This window comes from Maudiozyma barnettii (assembly GCF_903064755.1).
Source record: "Maudiozyma barnettii strain CLIB 1767 genome assembly, contig: KABA2_10, whole genome shotgun sequence".
In the NCBI taxonomy this organism is placed as follows: domain Eukaryota; kingdom Fungi; phylum Ascomycota; class Saccharomycetes; order Saccharomycetales; family Saccharomycetaceae; genus Maudiozyma; species Maudiozyma barnettii.
The window spans coordinates 72161-91396 of record NW_024545247.1 but is presented as its reverse complement, the minus strand read 5'-3'; the positions used below and the strand labels follow the sequence as shown (position 1 = coordinate 91396).

General features: G+C 34.4%; 8 protein-coding genes across 8 annotated transcripts; 7 read left to right on the top strand and 1 right to left on the bottom strand.

Moving 5' to 3' along the window:
* Window positions 1-360: 360 nt before the first annotated feature.
* Window positions 361-1848, top strand: ECM7 (Ecm7p; the record flags this gene model as incomplete). The annotated part of the gene is made up of 1 exon (XM_041552425.1): window positions 361-1848. One exon carries the CDS (start codon window positions 361-363, stop codon window positions 1846-1848), a length of 1488 nt encoding a protein of 495 aa, XP_041408359.1.
* Window positions 1849-2194: 346 nt separating this feature from the next.
* On the top strand, window positions 2195-2740 carry GMC2 (Gmc2p; the record flags this gene model as incomplete). The annotated part of the gene is made up of 1 exon (XM_041552424.1): window positions 2195-2740. The coding sequence occupies one exon, from the start codon at window positions 2195-2197 to the stop codon at window positions 2738-2740; it is 546 nt and encodes a 181-aa protein (XP_041408358.1).
* Window positions 2741-3461: 721 nt separating this feature from the next.
* Window positions 3462-4949, top strand: NGK1 (hexokinase; the record flags this gene model as incomplete). The annotated part of the gene is made up of 1 exon (XM_041552423.1): window positions 3462-4949. One exon carries the CDS (start codon window positions 3462-3464, stop codon window positions 4947-4949), a length of 1488 nt encoding a protein of 495 aa, XP_041408357.1.
* Window positions 4950-5223: 274 nt separating this feature from the next.
* On the bottom strand, window positions 5224-6261 carry VMA6 (H(+)-transporting V0 sector ATPase subunit d; the record flags this gene model as incomplete). Its single annotated transcript, XM_041552422.1, has 1 exon — window positions 5224-6261. One exon carries the CDS (start codon window positions 6259-6261, stop codon window positions 5224-5226), a length of 1038 nt encoding a protein of 345 aa, XP_041408356.1.
* Window positions 6262-7172: 911 nt separating this feature from the next.
* RPL6B (60S ribosomal protein eL6) lies at window positions 7173-7706 on the top strand (the record flags this gene model as incomplete). Its single annotated transcript, XM_041552421.1, has 1 exon — window positions 7173-7706. The coding sequence occupies one exon, from the start codon at window positions 7173-7175 to the stop codon at window positions 7704-7706; it is 534 nt and encodes a 177-aa protein (XP_041408355.1).
* A 1751-nt stretch (window positions 7707-9457) lies between these two features.
* On the top strand, window positions 9458-13174 carry KABA2_10S00770 (uncharacterized protein; the record flags this gene model as incomplete). Its single annotated transcript, XM_041552420.1, has 1 exon — window positions 9458-13174. The coding sequence occupies one exon, from the start codon at window positions 9458-9460 to the stop codon at window positions 13172-13174; it is 3717 nt and encodes a 1238-aa protein (XP_041408354.1).
* A 643-nt stretch (window positions 13175-13817) lies between these two features.
* On the top strand, window positions 13818-15020 carry FPR4 (peptidylprolyl isomerase FPR4; the record flags this gene model as incomplete). The annotated part of the gene is made up of 1 exon (XM_041552419.1): window positions 13818-15020. One exon carries the CDS (start codon window positions 13818-13820, stop codon window positions 15018-15020), a length of 1203 nt encoding a protein of 400 aa, XP_041408353.1.
* Window positions 15021-15643: 623 nt separating this feature from the next.
* On the top strand, window positions 15644-18742 carry HMG2 (hydroxymethylglutaryl-CoA reductase (NADPH) HMG2; the record flags this gene model as incomplete). Its single annotated transcript, XM_041552418.1, has 1 exon — window positions 15644-18742. The coding sequence occupies one exon, from the start codon at window positions 15644-15646 to the stop codon at window positions 18740-18742; it is 3099 nt and encodes a 1032-aa protein (XP_041408352.1).
* Between the last annotated feature and the right edge of the window lie 494 nt (window positions 18743-19236).

Genomic DNA, 19236 nt, shown 5'->3' with positions numbered 1-19236 from the left:
CTAACTCTGAAGCGATCAGTTCCAAATGTAACACACTACTTATGATTCTACATTTCTCCCTTTTTTAACAATCAAATTTCATGATCTATTCAACATCGACACGTTTTGCTTTGTTTTGCTTTGTTTTGGTTTCGTTTTGATTCGTTACGTTCCCTCCGTCATCAGGAGAGAAAAAATGAAGATAAATCCGAAGTCATTTCATGAAGCTTAACCCGAACAGTAAGAGCTTAAGTTAAAAATAGTACTAATGCCAGGGTTATTTTAATGATCAACAGAAGAAATTACATATATAAAAGCACAACATTTGGTAATCGGTACCAACAAAATTTAAGTTGTTGAAACATAATTCCATTCTTTATTATGCTTCTCGATGGCCAGTATGGTCTGTTGCAGCCATACAAAAACCTGACCGTGTTTGAGAGATGGATTTTCTGGGTTAGGATTCTTTCAATGATGTGCTGTATAGCATTTTCTGTAACATTAGTACTAGGTCCATTAACAATACCTGATAGATTATATATGTCAAGGTTAAACTCATACTCTCATGATATTACAGAGGGTATTTTCCAAGCGTTGAGTGATGCAATGGAGTCAGGCGCATCTAGTACCATAAATAATGGTGTCGGTTTGACAACTTCAGAACTATATATATTAACTGCGTACAGTTCGGCCCAGGTGAGTAATGTTCCACAGTATATTACCATTTCATTGTATGGGACTTGTTCTACGTATTATACTACTGCCGATGACGACAATGATGATTGGTACGTTTATGAAAACACTAAAACTAAAGGTACTACATCTTATTCACAACAAAACTCGACGGCCATACGGCAATGTCTCTGGGAAGGGTTTGATTATGTTCTGGATTATAGAGAAATATTAACCTCATTAGGTTTAGATATTGTCCTGAGTTATGCATATGGACAAACAGATGGTTCGGGATCTTCAGTAGGTACTGCGTACGAGGGCTATATTCAGGTGATGAAGTTAAATAAAAGACAATATTTGACTTTATTTATGGTAGTCATTTTTTTCCAAATCATTGCATTTGTATTGACATTCTGGTATTATTTGATTAAAGGAAGATACATCAACACTGCACGTGAGAAGACATTATTACATGTTATAACTTTTCTATCGTTTTGTGTATTTGTGATGGGTTTGGTAAGTTTAATGGATCTTGTATGGCTAAATTATTCATTCCAAAAGAAAATTCGAGGAGAATTGATGTCCTTTGGGTTTGAATATAAGTTAGGAGAGGCATTTTTCACCTGTCTTTGGATGGTTGTATTTTTCATTTCTGTTTCATGTATGGCCTGGTCGGGTTTAGAATGGTGTGTGTCAGATAGTACAGTAGTTGATGATACATTTCTAAGTGAGAATGGGGCAGGGGCAGCAATGATGGATAATACTAATAGTAGGGCATTGTTAGATGAAGCCTCTCAGAGTGAACTCGAAGAAAATAGAATGGATGGATGTGATACGGATGGTTACGAGGATGAAAAAGAGGCAGATTTCTTGAGAAGCTGTAATTTGAAGGAAGCTTTCCAAAATTCAAGGCGATTTGGTAAACGAGTATCACATAGTCAAAATAATAATCACACTGGCTATGAATCGGATGGTGACGATGAAGATCTTTCTGATTTTGACGAACTTCATGACTTTAACACATACAGTGGTCGATATCACGCAGGATATGATTCTACTCAATACCCTGATGGCTATTCCGGTGATGTCGATCTCGATGAAGTATATGAGATGCAGAGTATTACCTTAAGGTCCTCGACAGATAGTGATGCATTAAGACAGCAAACTATTGTACCTTCGAGTACGATGATGTTTTGAATAGCCAATTATCAGACCAAATAGAGATTCATTCACTCATATGTGTATCTCTCTCTCTATATATATATATATATATCAGCATTTTTTATTAGCATAGTAACCCAAATTTACGCAATTATATTCCTATAGACATCTTTTCTGTGTTGTTTGTTTTCATATTTTAAAATGTATTTTGGGCGGCAATTGTTATAGATTTGATGGGCGGTTAAAAGAAGGAAAAATGGAACCCTTACATAAACAATGGATTTAGTTTGTGCAAATTTTAAAATAGAGTTAGAGAGAGAGCTTAGATTGTAATTGAAATTTATATACATTTCGGAAGTGATAACGTATTCTGTTTGAAAAGATGAGTGACCAGGAACTTCTCGAAGCGTCTGATTCTAATGTTACAGTTAGTAATAAAAATGCAACCGAACTCCTAAGACCCTTATCTGAATACGCTTCGAGTAAATGGTTAAAAAATCAGGATTTTTCCAATGGGATAGAGTCTATTATGAATGAGGAAGTCGTGGTAAAGGGTATCAAGGAGATGTTATTGTTGATAAAGGACGCTTCTACTTCAAAGGATAATGAATCTTCCACTGAGCTCCCTTCTGAAGAAATAATTTATAACTTTGACTGGAACGCAATTTATGAAATATCTTCAAAAATGATAGAAGAATATTCTAAACAAATTGATACCATTTTTAAAGAATTAGAAAATGTGAACAAGAAACTAGGTTACTGGCAAGAAGCTGGGTTCTCCTTTGATGCACATCGGGGTCTCAAAATCATTAATAATCACGAGGAATGGATGAAACAAAAGGAAAAATACCTATCCTATCGCCAGCAACAACTAGATAGCACGGTCAAGGAGATAGCAGACTCAGTGGGTCGTTTAGAAAAGGAATGATCAATTTACAAAGAGGTTGGGATGTACTAGAGTAAACAAGAAGAAGGAAGTCAGAGTAAATAATATCAATAAAATTCATACATGAGTCATCAACATCATTTACCTCAATTACTTTTGCTGAGATGTTTTGTAAACTAAATAATATGCCCAAGTCCTTTAAAAAAGGTAATAAAAGTTTAAAATTGATGAACTTTTGTCATTTGTTATGATCTGCGCGGGGGAGGGGGGATTTTGAATTGCGGGGCAATACAGGCATTATTAGAAACCGCAAATCTGTCAAAAAGTAAAAAGTGGAAATTGAAGTTTTTTGTTTTGGTTTCATGTTTTTGATGAAATTATATGAACAAATGAAAATAGCGGAGACTGACAGGTTAATAACAGGGAACGAATTTGCTATTTAAAAAAGGTGAACTGAATATACGTTGTGAATAATATATAAAAAAGTTGTGCTTAAGAGTTCTTTGTCTACTCATTGCTTGTTTATGAAAAATAATTAAAAATAAAAAGGTAAGAGGTAAAAAGTGAAAAATAAAAAGGTTACTTTTTATACAAGACGATATCCAGTTTTATTTATATATATATATGTATATATAAGTGGCTTCTTCAATTGTGCTTTTGTATCGATTTTTTTTTTTTCTTTATGTTATTTTACCATTTAATATTTTGTTATCTATTCGGTTTACAATTAATCAAGCAATTAAAATAATATTTACTGTAGATAATGACCACGACTACAGAAGTAAAACAAAAAGTTTCTTCTAATGATATTGTTCTAAAAGAAATTAGGACGGCTTTGTTGCCAAAACAACAATTCAAATTCATATCTCAGGATTTTAGAAAGGAGTTATTACAGATGTTGAATAAGTCTTCAGATTCGATGTTACCTTCTAGTTTAAATATTTTAAGATTATACAAGGATAACAACGACTTATTACACCCCTACAATCATAATAAAATTCTAGCCATTGATTTTGGTGGCACTACATTAAAAATTGCTGTGATTAAGACGTATCCAACATTATGTATAGATTATTTGCATACTTTGGATATCGTAGAAAGGGACGTCAATTCTTCTTTCTTTGAAAATATTATTCAAATTATGATCGATGAAATGAAAGATAAATTTTTTGATTTTTTTTATGATAACGATCTTATCGATAATAAGATACTGAACATCCCTGTTTCGATTACTTTCAGTTTTCCATTGAACTCAAAATTTGAAATTACTTCAATGGGTAAAGGTTATATCTTAAGTGATGAAATTAAAAATATTAATTTTTTAACATTCCTTCAAACGACCTTCAATAAAGTTTGCTCTCAAAATAGTATTAAAGACACATTTGCCTTTACCATTAAGGATAATTTGATTATAAATGACTCTATTGCAGTACATTTAACTAACACTTATATAAAACAATTTCCGACTGTCACGTTTTTTACAGATTCATACCCTTCCATCCCTGCATCTTCATCTAGTACACTTGCTAACTCACATGGTAACTCTATATCTTTTATTTTAGGTACTGGTACAAATGCTAGTTTTGAACTTCCATTCAAAAGATTACCGGAATTTAAACGTGTTGAGTTAATGAAGGCCAAAAATAATGCACCATTTGAAGATGACACCACAGTGGTTATAAACACCGAGATGGGGTTTTTAGGAGAAAGTTGCATTACATTGACGGAATTTGATTATCATCCACCTGAGTATTCTAAACCAATGCCCTTGGAATATATCTCTTCTGGTAGATATATTCCTTCAATTCTAATAAATATTCTTAAGAAATACCCTACTTTGGAACCTACGTTGGCTGGAATGGTAAACTTAGATAAAGTAATAGATGGTGCAATTTTTGGGAAACTAGCAAACATTCAGGATAATTTTGATTTGAAGGAGTTAACTTCTCAATTGCAAAATAAATATGGAACCATCACACCTCTACATTTGTTGCCTTTATCAAGAGTGGCCAAAATAATAGTTCAGAGAGCATCCATTTATTTAGTAGCGGCACTTCTTGAGATAGACTCGTTAGTTAGTGAACATGAGGTGAGCCAATATCATAAGATTAGTATCGGTTATGTTGGTTCGACATTGGCTTATTCAAAATATTATCAGGACCAAATAGAAAAGGTATCGAATGGAAGAATCAATCTAATTCTACTACAGGATAGTAGTTTATTCGGTGCTGCAATTTCTACACTACTATAGAAAGAATACAACAAAACATAAAGAATTTATATTTTTGATTTGCATTAATAATATGTTTATCAATTATTATATTATATTATTTTATTTTATTTTATTTTTTTGTTGGTAAGTTCCTTAGTTAGATGTTATTCTATGTACCTGTATAAGTATTTGCTTTAATGATGACATAATGATTTTTTATTTAGTAGTTTGTTTACTTATTTAAATTCCATTTAAAAGTAGAGCGAACGCTGAATGAAGTAGTAGTGTATAGTAATTATTGTTCCTTCTGAAACTAATAGACAGATGTGTAGTTGTTTATTCTTTCTCTTTGGTTCTGAGCAATACATTCAGCAATCCATGTAATATTTCTAATTTCTTGTTCCTTTGATTTCATCCAAGCCCAAACTGTACTAATACTAAATTGTTGTGTGAAAGCATCTCTACATAATTCCATTTCTAATTGATAAAATTGATCTTCAAGATTACCATTTTCTAATAGTGAACGATATTCGTAGACATTACCGAGAGCGGCTCTTACACTTTCAAAGTCATGAGCCTTTGATAGCATACCAGTGACCACTGGGAAACACTTACCTAGGTTTGGTAGCAAAGATCTCTTAAGATCGTCACTAATATCATCACTTTGTAAAGAGTTCAAGGAAACATTGATACTTCTTCTATCAGCTTCGAAGCCTAACAATTCCAACATAATCTCCTTTGATGGTTCTTCGATCTCTTCAGAGACAAAAGTGGCAAAATCTTCCAAGTAAGCCTTGTATAATTTATTCCTTATAATTTCAATGTTAAGATCATCCAATTCATCGGCGTTATCGAAACAATCCTTAAAAAATGGTGCTAAAGGTGTATCGACAAGCACTGTATCGTATAGGGATTCCAAGTCTGTTGCGACACTTAAAGTAGGTAAAGTATCGAACCAACCTAAAGGATGGCAACGACTTAGGATTTCACCTTTGTCTCTAGCGTGAATTGTACCTGTAATCATTAGTACAACGTTATCGATCATATAACCAAAAGTGATATAATCCATAAATTTGACACTCTTCCCACTTAGTTGGTTACGAATATAATTGAATTCATTGAATAATTTATCTGAACAATGTTCTTGAATAACACTGGTGGTTAATCCTTCAGCTGGGATACTTGATAAGAAATTACCATAATCAGTAGAAGAAAGTTGTAATTTTAAATCTTCTAAAGTATCACATTGTGTTAGGTTTAAGTATTGGTTTGAGGTTAAAAACCCATTTCTGTAACCACGAATAACACCTTCGATGTAACCGTTATCAATATTGAAAAAAACACCTTCCATGATTAATTGTCAGAAGTAAGTTAATGTTTTGCTAAGGTCTGAAACTAATCTAAAGCTATCGAATAATAAGAACAAAAAGGATAAGAGCCGGTTGAAGTGTTATAGCCTTGTAAACTTAATCAAATAGTGATGTGCAACGACAGATATGTAGAATATTTGAAAGGTTTCTTGATTGGTTGATGAGTATAAATTATGCTCCATTATATACATCTTTAAAGCATTATAGGAAGTGCTGCTACTATTGCTGCAGTCAATTTAGGAAAAACAAGAGACAGCAACAGAAGCTGTAGAAGGGACAAGATGGCTGCAAAAAAAAAACATATTATACACAATTGCTCGTTTAAGGTGATATTCAATTTAAATTTGAATTTCTTTGGATACGTTTGAGACTGCTCCATGACACCCATACCCCATTCTACATCCTTACATTTATTAATTATTTTTCCTAAATAAAATATATTTTGTCAACTTCTTGATTTTTTGGGATAAATTTCAGTTTTCCAAAAACGCGACGCGAGCAATTCCTCGGAGAGTGAAATTAATGATTGAAACTTTAGTTAGTAAGTTTTTCGATATTGATATGGAATTGGTGCACTTTACTTGCAATCAGTTTATTCACACTTTGACGCTAACAACTGCGCTGTCTCCAGAGAATTGTTAGAGTTATGGAGAGAATATACGCTATGTACCAATAGTTATTATTCCACCAAGGATGGTAGAGTTAGTGGAACTTTTCACCACTAAGGTGCACCAAATAGTATTGACTTAGTTTAGTGTAAAGTTTGTGAAACTTATGAAAAATATACATCTCTTGTAATTAATTAAATAGAAATAGTCATATTTATAGATAACTATATTTATTTCTAAAGATATCAAACACCTAAACACAACAAATATATATATAAGAAGAAATGAGTGCTCAAGCTGTTCCAAAGTGGTTCCCATCTGAAGATGTTTCTGCCCAAAAGAAGACTAGAAAGGCTATCCGTCCACAAAAATTACGTGCTTCTTTAGTTCCAGGTACTGTTTTGATCCTATTAGCTGGTCGTTTCAGAGGTAAGAGAGTTGTTTACTTGAAGCACCTAGAAGACAACACTTTGTTGATCTCTGGTCCATTCAAGGTCAATGGTGTTCCATTGAGAAGAGTTAATGCTCGTTATGTCATTGCCACTTCTACTAAGGTTGCTGTCGACTCTGTTAATGTTGACAAATTCAATGTTGAATACTTTGCTAGAGATGCTAAGTTAACCAAGAAGGAAAAGAAAGAAGCTCAAATGTTCCCAGAAAACACTTCCAAGGAAATTAAAACTGAAAGAATTGAAGATCAAAAGAATGTCGACAAGGCTCTATTAGCTGAAATCAAGAAAACTTCTTTACTAAAGCAATACTTGGCTACTTCTTTCTCCTTGAAGAATGGTGAAAAGCCACATATGTTAAAGTTCTAAATTGTTCCATCTTTGCATGTTTTTTAAAAATCAAACACAGACATAATAAATCAGAACAATAATACAATACAAAAACAAAAAATAATAATAATAATCATTTACAAATATTAGTGCAAGAATAAAAACTCCACACCCCCACCATCATTTCGAACTTTAGGCACCTGGTATAACGATACAGTCTATATATTTATATTAAATTCTATAGCTCATTATTACCTATATATGTTTTCTACGTTATAGGTGACGTATAAGAAAATAAGAAAAAATTATAAAAAAAAAAGTTGAAGAATAAGAGAATTATATGCTCTTATTCTTGTTATAGTATATAATATTATATCGTATATAGTATTAGTGATAATGACTATCAGCAGGGAAGTATCAGTTATTGAGAGGATATGGATATTGTTTTTGTCATTAAAGACTATCGCTCTTCCCCATTCGCCAATATTAGGCTTGTATTGAGTATTACTGGCGACTATATATTTGTCCTTGTCCTTATTATAGAGTGGGCGACAGTCAGTTGGCAGTCAGTTAGAGATCGTTACGTACGTAGTATCCAAACACTTCCCCTCCCCCGCCCCACACTCCGGTCAATCACGTGAAACCCTTTCTCTATTAATGTCATAAAAAACAACGGATATACGAGAGAGATAAAGTAAAGGGTCAGGTGACATTAGATTGTTGTGTATATATATATTGCATTAGTTCTTGTCGACAGGGATAAAACCAAATACACAAGTTTTACATTGCGGCGAGCACTGAAACCCCCGCCCTAATACGGCTAGATATTGGAGATATTATCACAATTACTAGCCGTATTCCTCACTCTAAGCGAATATGGAACTATATATAAAAATACATAGCAATAATACTAGCACCACACGCTACCATATTCTTGTCTCCCTCTATATAGGTAGCATCTCCATCCTATATTAAGCAATGGGAAGGGAGTGATACATCTACACGGCGCTCCCACTTAGCCCTAACTTTGCGGACTTGAATATCGACATCCTTCCCTTGGTGCGAAGCAAACCCTACCCTCCCTCCCCATCATCCATTTGCCCTTTCCTCTAGCCGCCCAACCCCCGCCCCTCTCTTCCCCTCTTTCTCCAAAATTTATTACTTCGAAATGAAGCACCCAAAACTCAGACCTGCAAAAAAAGAACCAAAAAACAGACAAAGAAACGATTCCAACAAAGATTACCCGCCGTGACAGTGGCAGTTATTAAAATTCAACATTCTGATCTCCTCACTTTGCGCTATTCGTTTCATTGGTTGATTTTAATATTTTATTGGAGATTTTAGACAGTCAGATGGAATTCATCAAGATAAAGAGATATCTAGATACCAAGATACATATTATGCCTTTTTGAGTAGTCTCACTTTCTCAAGATCGGTAGGTGTACAAACGTATTGATTTCCTTGGTATTATCGAAATATTTAACTATATTGAGCTATATATATATATATAATTAATTTTAATATTTTTTTAATTTTTTTCCCTCGTCTTTAAGTTATTACTCTCTATTGTTCCTTCTTGATAAAAAAACTCACATAGACACACTCACATACATACATTTTCAGATTATATCTCCCACAACTATAATCAACTAAATGAAAAAGGAATTATCATAAAAAGATAAATAGTAGCTAAAAAGACAACAAAGATTAAAACTCTCGACCAATAAACATATACACATATCATCAGTACTTTTAGTTTTTTTTAATTTGGAGAAAGATATATTTACATTATGTCTGAATCTAACAATGAACCAAAAGTCACTCAAGTAACTGATGATTCTACAAATATAAAAAGTAAAGAAAAATCTTCGAAAAAATCTTCAAAGACTACTTCTTCTGAAGATAGTGAAAAGAAGAAAAAGAAAAAATCTAAAAAACCAAAAAGTTCAAATGAGGAAGGTTCTACTGATAGTGGCCTTGCTACTCCAGATGCCAAAGGTGAAGATAAACCAAAAAAGACTAAATCAAAAAAAAAGAGTAAGAAAGATGATTCCACTACTGCTGTAGAAGGTGAAACTAAAGAGAAAAAGAAGAAATCTAAATCAAAGAAGGATACTACGAAATCCTCTAGTTCCGATAATACTCCTGCTACCTTGGAAGAAGGTGAAACTAAACCAAAAAAATCGAAGGCTAAGAAAGAAAAGAAAACAAAGGAATCTTCTGTTGATCCTACTACTCCTGTCCCTGAAGAAAAACCAAAGAAGACTAAAACTAAACAAGAAAGAAAAAAAACTAACGCACCAGCTGCTTCTAATGGTGCAGTTAACTCTCCAGAAGAAATCCCAGAAGCTATTAACAACATTGAAATCCCAAGAGAAACTTTCGATGAATCTCATAATGCTCCAACGGGGGGGAAACAAATAGAAGTTAAAGACGGTTTAAAACTACATGGTAGAGTAGATTATGGTACTAAAGGTACTAAAGTTGATGTCCTTACTAACCATATCCTTTTGGCTCGCGGTGATGACGTCACTAACAGTCAGCAAGCTGAAACCGATCCATGGTGGAAGTCTGCTTTTATTTACGCTTACCATATTGATTTCATTACTCCAGTTGCTCCTGAAAGTAAAGGTCCACGTAAACCTCCTCCTCCAGCACCACTTTCTAAACCAAAAAAGTTTGAATTGATCGACGCTTTATTCCATGAAGATGAAACTTTATTCAAATATAAGGATCGTATTGCTTTCAACGGTGAAGAAACGTTATACTCTCATGTTCCATTAGAAGAATTCACATTATTCAAAGGTTGTTGGGATGTTAGCAACAAACAAAAGAACAAGATTAAGATTGCTCCTTCTCAAAGTGATGTCTATAATTTAACTGAATTGACTTCTCAAATCATTCTAAAGTTTGTTTCAAAGGTTAATTTGTCCGATATTTACAAAGGGACTCTAAATAGAGACCCAGAATTCCAAGAAGCTAAGATGTCTGCTCCAGAAAAGACAGTATTATTATCTTTATTAGGTGTTAAATTCTTGCAAACTAAGGATCCAATTTTCCAATTACAAGGTAACAAATTTTTTATTTTCAATAAGCATGCTATCACTACTCCTTTCCAAATGGGTGCATATTTGATGCATGGTTTCACTGTTTCTTTAAGATACACTTATGGTGCTGTTTTACTGAACATTGTTAACGTTTGTTTACCATTCTACAAGCATACTAAATATTTACCAAATGATGCTAAGTTCAATGAAAATTCTAAGACTAAATATTCTTTATTAGATTGGATCATCGAATGTTACATTCAAGATAAAGAATCTAGAGGTCAAAAGTTTACTGGTAAGGTCACCTCCAATGATATCAACTTCTTCATTGACAAGAACAGAGATATCAAGGAATTATTGAAGGGTCTAAAGGTTAACAGACCTTACATCAACTACAGTGTCGATGCTGATGGTAAGTCAAAGGAACCATCTAAGATGATTAAGCCAAAGGGTATTGTTGGTTTCGTTAGAGAAACTGCCAACTCTTTGAAGTTCAGAGCTTTTCCAAGTGCTATCAACAACACAGCCCCAAAAGATGATGAAAAGGAAATTATGATCAACACTAACAGTTACTTCGAAAAAAAATACAAAATCAAGCTGCAATATCCAGATGTTAAATTAGTCAGTCTCGGTGGTAGAAATGTTGTACCGGCCGAATGTCTATCGATCATTCCAGGTCAAAAATTGAAGGGCCAAGTTAGAGATGAAGTCGCTGTTATCAACTTCACTGCTTTGAGACCAGTCGATAAATTCAAGGCTATCACCAACTTGGCCTTACCATCTATCAGAGATGCTTTAACTACTGAAGAAGAAAGAGCTAAGGCTCCTCATGACACTAGTTACTCTTTCCTAAGAGTTCCGTCTCGTGTTATCGATGCTCCTGTTGTACAATTCAAGAGTTCTACGGTGGAATATACTGATAAACCTTTTGGTGCTAAGGCAGTCAATGGTAAGAATAGAAACGAAGAAACAAAGGGTAACTGGGATTTGATCGGTCACAAATTTATTAATTCACCAGAAAAGACTGTTAACTTGAGAGCTGTGTTTGTCAATGACTCTGACAGAACTCCACCAGTGTCTGTCATGGAAGAATTAAAGAAATCTTTGACCAAATTCGCCAAGGATGTTGAATCTGTTGGTGTCAAATTCGACGTCTCCGCTGATCCGATTTTAATTAACGACTTTGGTGCTCCACAAAAGAAGTTTGTCGGTGGTGGTAGTCGTGGTGGAGGTCGTGGTGGCCGTGGTGGTCGTGGTCGTGGTCGTGGTGGTCGTGGTGGTTTCGGTGGTCGTGGTGAAGCTATCTTTGAATTGTCTCCAGGTGAAGAAGCTCTTGACCACTTATTACAAAAAGTCCCAGAAAATACTTACATTGTTTATGTTTTGAACCGTGGTAGTAACTCTGATGTATACAACAGATTGAAGTACTTGTCTGACTTGAAATATGGTGTCATTAACTCCTGTGTTGTTTGGAATAAATTCAAGAAGAACTCTACACAATATAATGTCAATGTTGTTATGAAGATGAACCTAAAGATGGAAGGTATTAACCATTCTTTGAGTAAAGAAGATGCTACTCTATTAATCGATGAAATCACTGGTCTACCATTCATGATCCTAGGCGCTGATGTTACACATTATCCAGAAGAAGATCAGAACTCCATTGCTGCTTTGGTTGCATCCTTCGATGATAAATTTGCTCAATTCCCGGGTGACTACTTGTTACAAAATGAACCAGGTGAAGAAATGATTGCTGGTATTGGTAGTTTGTTGAGAGATAGATTGGTTCTATACCAAAAACATAACAATGGTAAGTTACCTCCAAAGATCTTATTCTACAGAGATGGTGTTTCTGAAGGTCAATTCACTCACTTGGTGAACATCGAAGTAAAGAATTTGAAGGAAGCCGTTAAAAAGGTTGGTACCTCTTTGAATAAAGGTGCTCCATATAATCCTCCAATGACCGTGCTAGCTGTCGTTAAGAGAAACCATATCAGATTCATGCCATTACAACAAAACGCTTTGAATGAAAAGGGTGACGTTGCTGCCGTTCAAACCATGGGTAACGTTATGGCTGGTACTGTTGTTGACCGTGGTGTTACATCATCTGCTCATTTTGATTTCTTCTTACAATCTCAACAAGCTTTGGAAGGTACTGGTGTTCCATGTCATTACTGGTGTATTTACGATGAAAATCAATATTCATCTGATTACTTACAACAAGTTACGCACAGTTTATGTTATATTTTTGGTAGATCTAGCACCAGTATCAAGGTTGCAAGTCCCGTCTATTACGCCGATTTATTATGTGACCGTAGTGCACAATTCTTCAAAGCTAACTTTGCCCTTGCGAACTTTGAATTTTCTAAGGTCAGAAAGAATAAAGACGACGTTATTCCAGGGGCCAAATTATTACCTCCGGTTAGTAATAAGGTTAAGGATATTATGTACTATATCTGATGATATTCACATATTTTATTTCTTTTTGTCTTTTAATAAGACTAATCTTGTCTCTCATTTGTCGAGTTACATGTGCAATTGAAATTGATATACTTCAACAGCAACTATTTTGTAAAGGCACACATACGTGTGTTTTTAAATGCAAAGGTATTCTTAAGCAAAACATTTTATCCGATACCAGAAAAAATATTTCTTTGGATTAAATAACATATATATATATGTGGGTATATATGTGGTTATCTATTTTAAAATTCAATTTAAAAAAATTTCAAATTGATTTATATCTTGCTGTTTGTAGTGAATAATCTAATCAATCATCTTGTTTTATTCTATCCAGTAGTTACTTGTAATACCCTTTTCTTTTTCTTTACCGTTTTGGAAGGAGAGAGGGGGTCTATCATTTTCTGTGCGGCCCCACGATGTGAAATTCTGAAAATTTGGGGCCTGAAAATTTTTCGTTTTCATTAATTTAAAAAGAAAAAAGAGATGAGCTTCTACTTTAAGTATAAATACAATATAATATATATTATGCACATTTCTTTTGTGTAGTTGTTTGAAAGTTTAGAATTTCTATTTTCAGAAATTACAGTTTTGTAACTACAACGTTCTGTCGAATTAAAACAATCAAATAATATAATCCAAAATGGCCGATATGCTACCCCTAGCCACTTACAGTATCAATGTGGAACCATATGACCCAACTCCAGCTATTGGTCTAGACATGCCAGTCACTATCCATTTGACTATGGCTGCTATTGACCCAGAAGCTTTTGATGATGAAAAGAAGCCATCCACTTTGAGAATGATCAAGAGAAACCCAGATTATGACTTGTATGACTACGATGATGACGAAGAAGAAGAAGAAGAAGAAGAAGAAGAAGAAGAAGAAAAGCCAAAGTCTAAGAAGGGTAAGAAGCATGATCACAAGCACGACCATGATCATGAAGATGAAGAAGGTGAAGAAGGTGAAGAAGAAGAAATTGACGATGAGTTTGAAGAATGTGTCCTGGTTACTCTATCTCCAGAAACTGGTTTCCAACAATCTTTGGATATCACTATTGCTCCAGAAGAAGATATCCAATTTGTTGTTACTGGTTCCTACACAGTCTCTTTGTCTGGTAACTACATCAAGCATCCATTTGACACTCCTATCGAAGGTCTAGATTCTGATGAAGAAGATGAAGAAGACTACGACGATGAGGACAACTTAGAAGATCTAATTAATGATGAAGATGAAGAAATTGAAGATCTAGATGACGAACAGTTAAGTGATGAACTAGATGACTTGGAAGATGCTAGCGATATCGAAGGTCGTATTGAAGAATTAGTTGCTGAAGAAAAACAAAAGAAGAACAAGAAGCAAAATAAGAGAAAGCAAGAGGCTGAAGAAGAAAAAGAATCTGAAGAAGAAGAAGAAAAGCTAACTAAGAAGGCTAAGAAGTCCAAGAAGGTCGAATTCAAGAAGGACTTAGAAGAAGGTCCAACCAAGAAGAAAGAAGAAGCAAAGCCAAAGGCTAAGACTCTAGCTGGTGGTATCGTCGTTGAAGACCGTATCAGTGGTAAAGGTCAACTAGCTAAGAAAGGTTCCAGAATTGGTATGAGATATATCGGAAAGTTAAAGAACGGTAAAGTCTTTGACAAAAACACAAGCGGTAAGCCATTTGCTTTCAAGTTGGGTCAAGGTGAAGTCATCAAGGGCTGGGACATTGGTGTTGCTGGCATGGCTGTTGGTGGTGAACGTAGAATCGTCATCCCAGCTCCATACGCTTACGGTAAACAAGCTCTACCTGGTATTCCAGCTAACTCTGAATTGACTTTCGATGTTAAGCTTGTCTCTATGAAATAAGAAGGTCCAGAGATTATATCAGACCTATTAGATTTTCTTGGAAAAAGAAAAGAATAGCTACTGCTGTTCTACTGACCTTTGATATTCGTTATTAACTTTCTCAGGTTGGAGTTTTTTCTCAGTTTTGAAGACGATTAATTTCATATCTAGCCATTATTCTTATATAAAATATACGTAAAGAAAACTAGCAATTTTACAATTTTTTACAGTAGAAGCTTCAACAGGATACAGTTGATGGTTTGGTGGACTTGAATCTCAATACTATATTTGATATATACCGTTTAAATGTTGTTCGAAAATCAGGCGATGCCACTACAATTTGTAGTTCAGCAGGATTAATTTCTTTTATTCACCGCGTGGGAGAACGAAAGAACAAAGAGGAGTCACTTTCGAAGGCAAAGTTGGAGAAGGAAAAAAAGCCGCCGAAAGTCCAGCATTGGAGATATAACTTGAAGGAACTTGAGAACATATCTGGATAACTAGAGTAATTGTTTCCCCTATAGGTCAGTACTCGTACTTATTACCATTTGGGAGAGTAGTGTTCGAGTTAGATGATTCTCTAGAGCTAAACATTTGTTACAACCTTTGTTTATTTTGTTGCTTGGCAGATCCACTAAAGTATAATGACAACTCTAACTGCATATAACCAGGCGGTTAATCCGTTGGCATATCTAGCAAGATTGTCCGCGAGACACCCAATAGAAGTTGTAATGATGTCGTTGTTGGTTTCATCCATCGCATATTTGTCTGTGATGCATTATTATTTCAAAGAATGGGAGGTTATATTTAAAAATACCGTAGATCCTATCGATTTTGATCAAATTGGCTTATTGAAAGATTCTACACACTACTACCATTCTAACAAGTTGAACGATTGGAAAGGATTAAGCTATTCGGAACTGGAAACTTATTCAAATTTGAAACATTATTACGTGTACAATTACACATTCCAAGATAAGACAACAATAGAAACGACTCCCCAACTCTCTGGCATTATTTCAGAGACAAACTCTAGTGCATGTATTCTAACAGATTCTCTTTTTCAACCTGACGAATATTTGGGCATTAACAATGAACTTGTCTGGGAGATGGGGGCTACAAAGAATTATCTACGACAATTAAAGAATCATATATTAACATTTTTACACAGTATCACCATACAAAATAATTTGGAACAAACTGACATCACTTTACTACTGGTCTCTTATACCATGGTCTTTGGAACAGTACTGGACTTGTTTCGACAAATGAAGAAGAAAGGATCACGGTTTTGGTTATCCTTAACCACACTCATAAATTCTGCATGTGCTTTCTTTCTCGCTTCCTTCACGATGTTGTATATTATGAAAAGACCAACAACAACTCTAGTACTATTCCAAACATTGCCATTCTTTTTCGTAATTGTAGGTTTTAGAGATAAGATAAAATTTAGTGATTATGTTATCAAGAGATATGGTACTTTAAATATATCCAGGAGAATTACAGTAGATAAGATAATTCATGATGCGTTTGTTGATGTCTCTTCACAATTAATCAGATTTTATCTTGGTCTATCTATTTTAGCTGTTTTCGCTATTTTATCATTTAAAAACTCTACCCAAATGGTTAATTGTTTAGTATTACTAATATTTATTTTATTTTATGATCTCCTCCTAACAGCAACTTTTTATTCATCAATATTATGCTTAAAGTTGGAGATAAAAATTATTAACAGATCTACTATGATCAGACAAACATTGGAAGAAGAATGCAATGTAACCATTGAATCGGATGCAATTGATGAAAAGATTGGTCTACAGAAACTTTCCTTTTTTAAATCAAACGCAATGATACGCATAGGTAAATTATCAATTATTTTTTTATTAGTCGGTATTAACATATATAATATTAATTTAAGGTGGACTTTTAATACCGTTAAATCTGTTCTTTTAAGTTTCCGTCCAACTGTTTTACCAGAAATTTTACTTTCAAGTCATAGTAACCATTTACCAATTCCAAATAGAGACATTATAATATCGGTCCTCCCAACATTCTATTATCAGTCATTGAAAGAACAAACTAATTCCGAAAATATAACAATTTTAATATTTAAAACTCTGGGATTTGCTATTTCTGATAAATTTATTAGTAAAGTTATATTTATTATTTGCCTAATAAGTATTACAACAAATGTTTACTTGTTAAGAGTTGCAAAAATTCATTCTGATGCCACCATTTCACAGTTGATTAGAAACAGAAAGGGGGCTAAATTGGATACTATTAATAATAATCCATTATCTCTTACACGATCATTACATTCATCAGATTTTACAAAAACCTCAAGTCCAAAGACGTTTTCCCTCACCATAAGTGAAGATGAAAGTAGTACAAGTAGCGAGAGCGAATCTTTGTCTCCAGCAGCAAGAACATTAGATAGTTGTGTCAAGTTGATGAACGAAGGTAAGCTAAAAGATTTACGAAACACTGAAATCGCTAATATGGTTATAGCAAAGAAACTACCTCTTTATTCTTTAGAGAAAGCATTAGATGACCGACTAAGAGCCGTTAAGATACGTCGAGAAGCAATATCTGCGTTGGCAAAGTCACCTTCCTTGAATACATCAAATGTACCCTATCAAGATTACGATTATGATCGTGTATTTGGTTCCTGTTGTGAAAATGTAGTTGGTTATATGCCTTTACCCCTAGGGGTAATGGGGCCGCTACTCATCGATGGTAAGTCATATCATATCCCTATGGCAACAACAGAAGGATGTCTTGTAGCGTCTGCTACTCGGGGGTGTAAGGCAATAAATGCCGGTGGTGGGGCGAATACTATTCTCACAAGAGACGGCATGACTAGAGGACCTTGTGTACGTTTCCCTTCACTATTAAGATCAGGTGCCTGTAAATTATGGCTGGATTCTCCAGAAGGACAGGAAAAGATAATAAAGGCCTTCAACTCGACATCTCGTTTTGCGAGGTTGCAACATACTAAAACCGCATTAGCAGGCGATTTGTTATTCATCAGGTTTATGACTACTACCGGGGATGCGATGGGGATGAATATGATATCTAAAGGTGTGGAAAATTCTTTATCAATGATGATAGAGGAGTATGGGTTTGAAGATATGGAGGTTATATCATTATCTGGTAATTATTGTACTGATAAGAAACCTGCTGCAATAAATTGGATAGAAGGGAGAGGGAAAAGTGTTTATGCTGAGGCAATTATTCCTGGTGATGTTGTCTCAAAAGTTCTTAAATGTGATCCTGCAACACTTGCTGAACTCAATATATGTAAGAACCTTATTGGGTCTGCAATGGCTGGTTCTGTTGGGGGGTTTAATGCACATGCAGCTAATACATTGACTGCAATTTTTATAGCAGTAGGTCAAGACCCAGCACAAAATGTCGAAAGTTCGAACTGCTTGACGTTAATGAATGAAGTTGATGGTAATTTGAAAATATCTGTATCGATGCCTTCGATAGAGGTTGGAACAATTGGTGGTGGAACAATCCTTGGACCCCAAAGTGCCATGTTAGATCTATTGGGTGTTCGTGGCCCCAACCAGGAAAATCCAGGTGAAAATGCTAGGTTGTTGGCTAAGATTGTTGCGTGCTCAGTCATGGCGGCAGAGCTATCATTATGTGCAGCCTTGGCAACGGGACAGTTAGTTAAGAGCCACATGATTCATAACAGGAGGCAAGATGCAGAGGTTAAGCAAACTCACCATAACTAATAAAAATATCCAACAGCTAACCATAGATATGCCCATATCCTATAATTTACAAAATGTATAGGGACACAATTTTATGTAAAATATTCATGATTAATGACTCACCATAATATGCAAATACGCTATGGTTATTTGTATGAAGTTTGCAACGTCTTATTTATTATTTATTTCTTCTCAATTGCTATTATTCTTTCGTTAATTCAATGGGACTGATATATTATAAACGATCTAATTATGAACGGATGGCAGAGCTTCAGGTAAAATTTCATGTTTTGCTGCCTAGTAGTTTATCGTTTTATTCTTATCATAACAGGTTATTACAAATTTTTATTTATTCCACATTTTTTAGATAATCTTTTTTTTAATCTTTTTTCAACAAGTTTGAAAATGCCCCACGAACACCAAAACAATAAACAAAAAAACAATAGTGATAATCTAATTTAGAAGTGATGTTAGGTTAATACCAAAATTACAACTATTTTGTGTTACATACACTT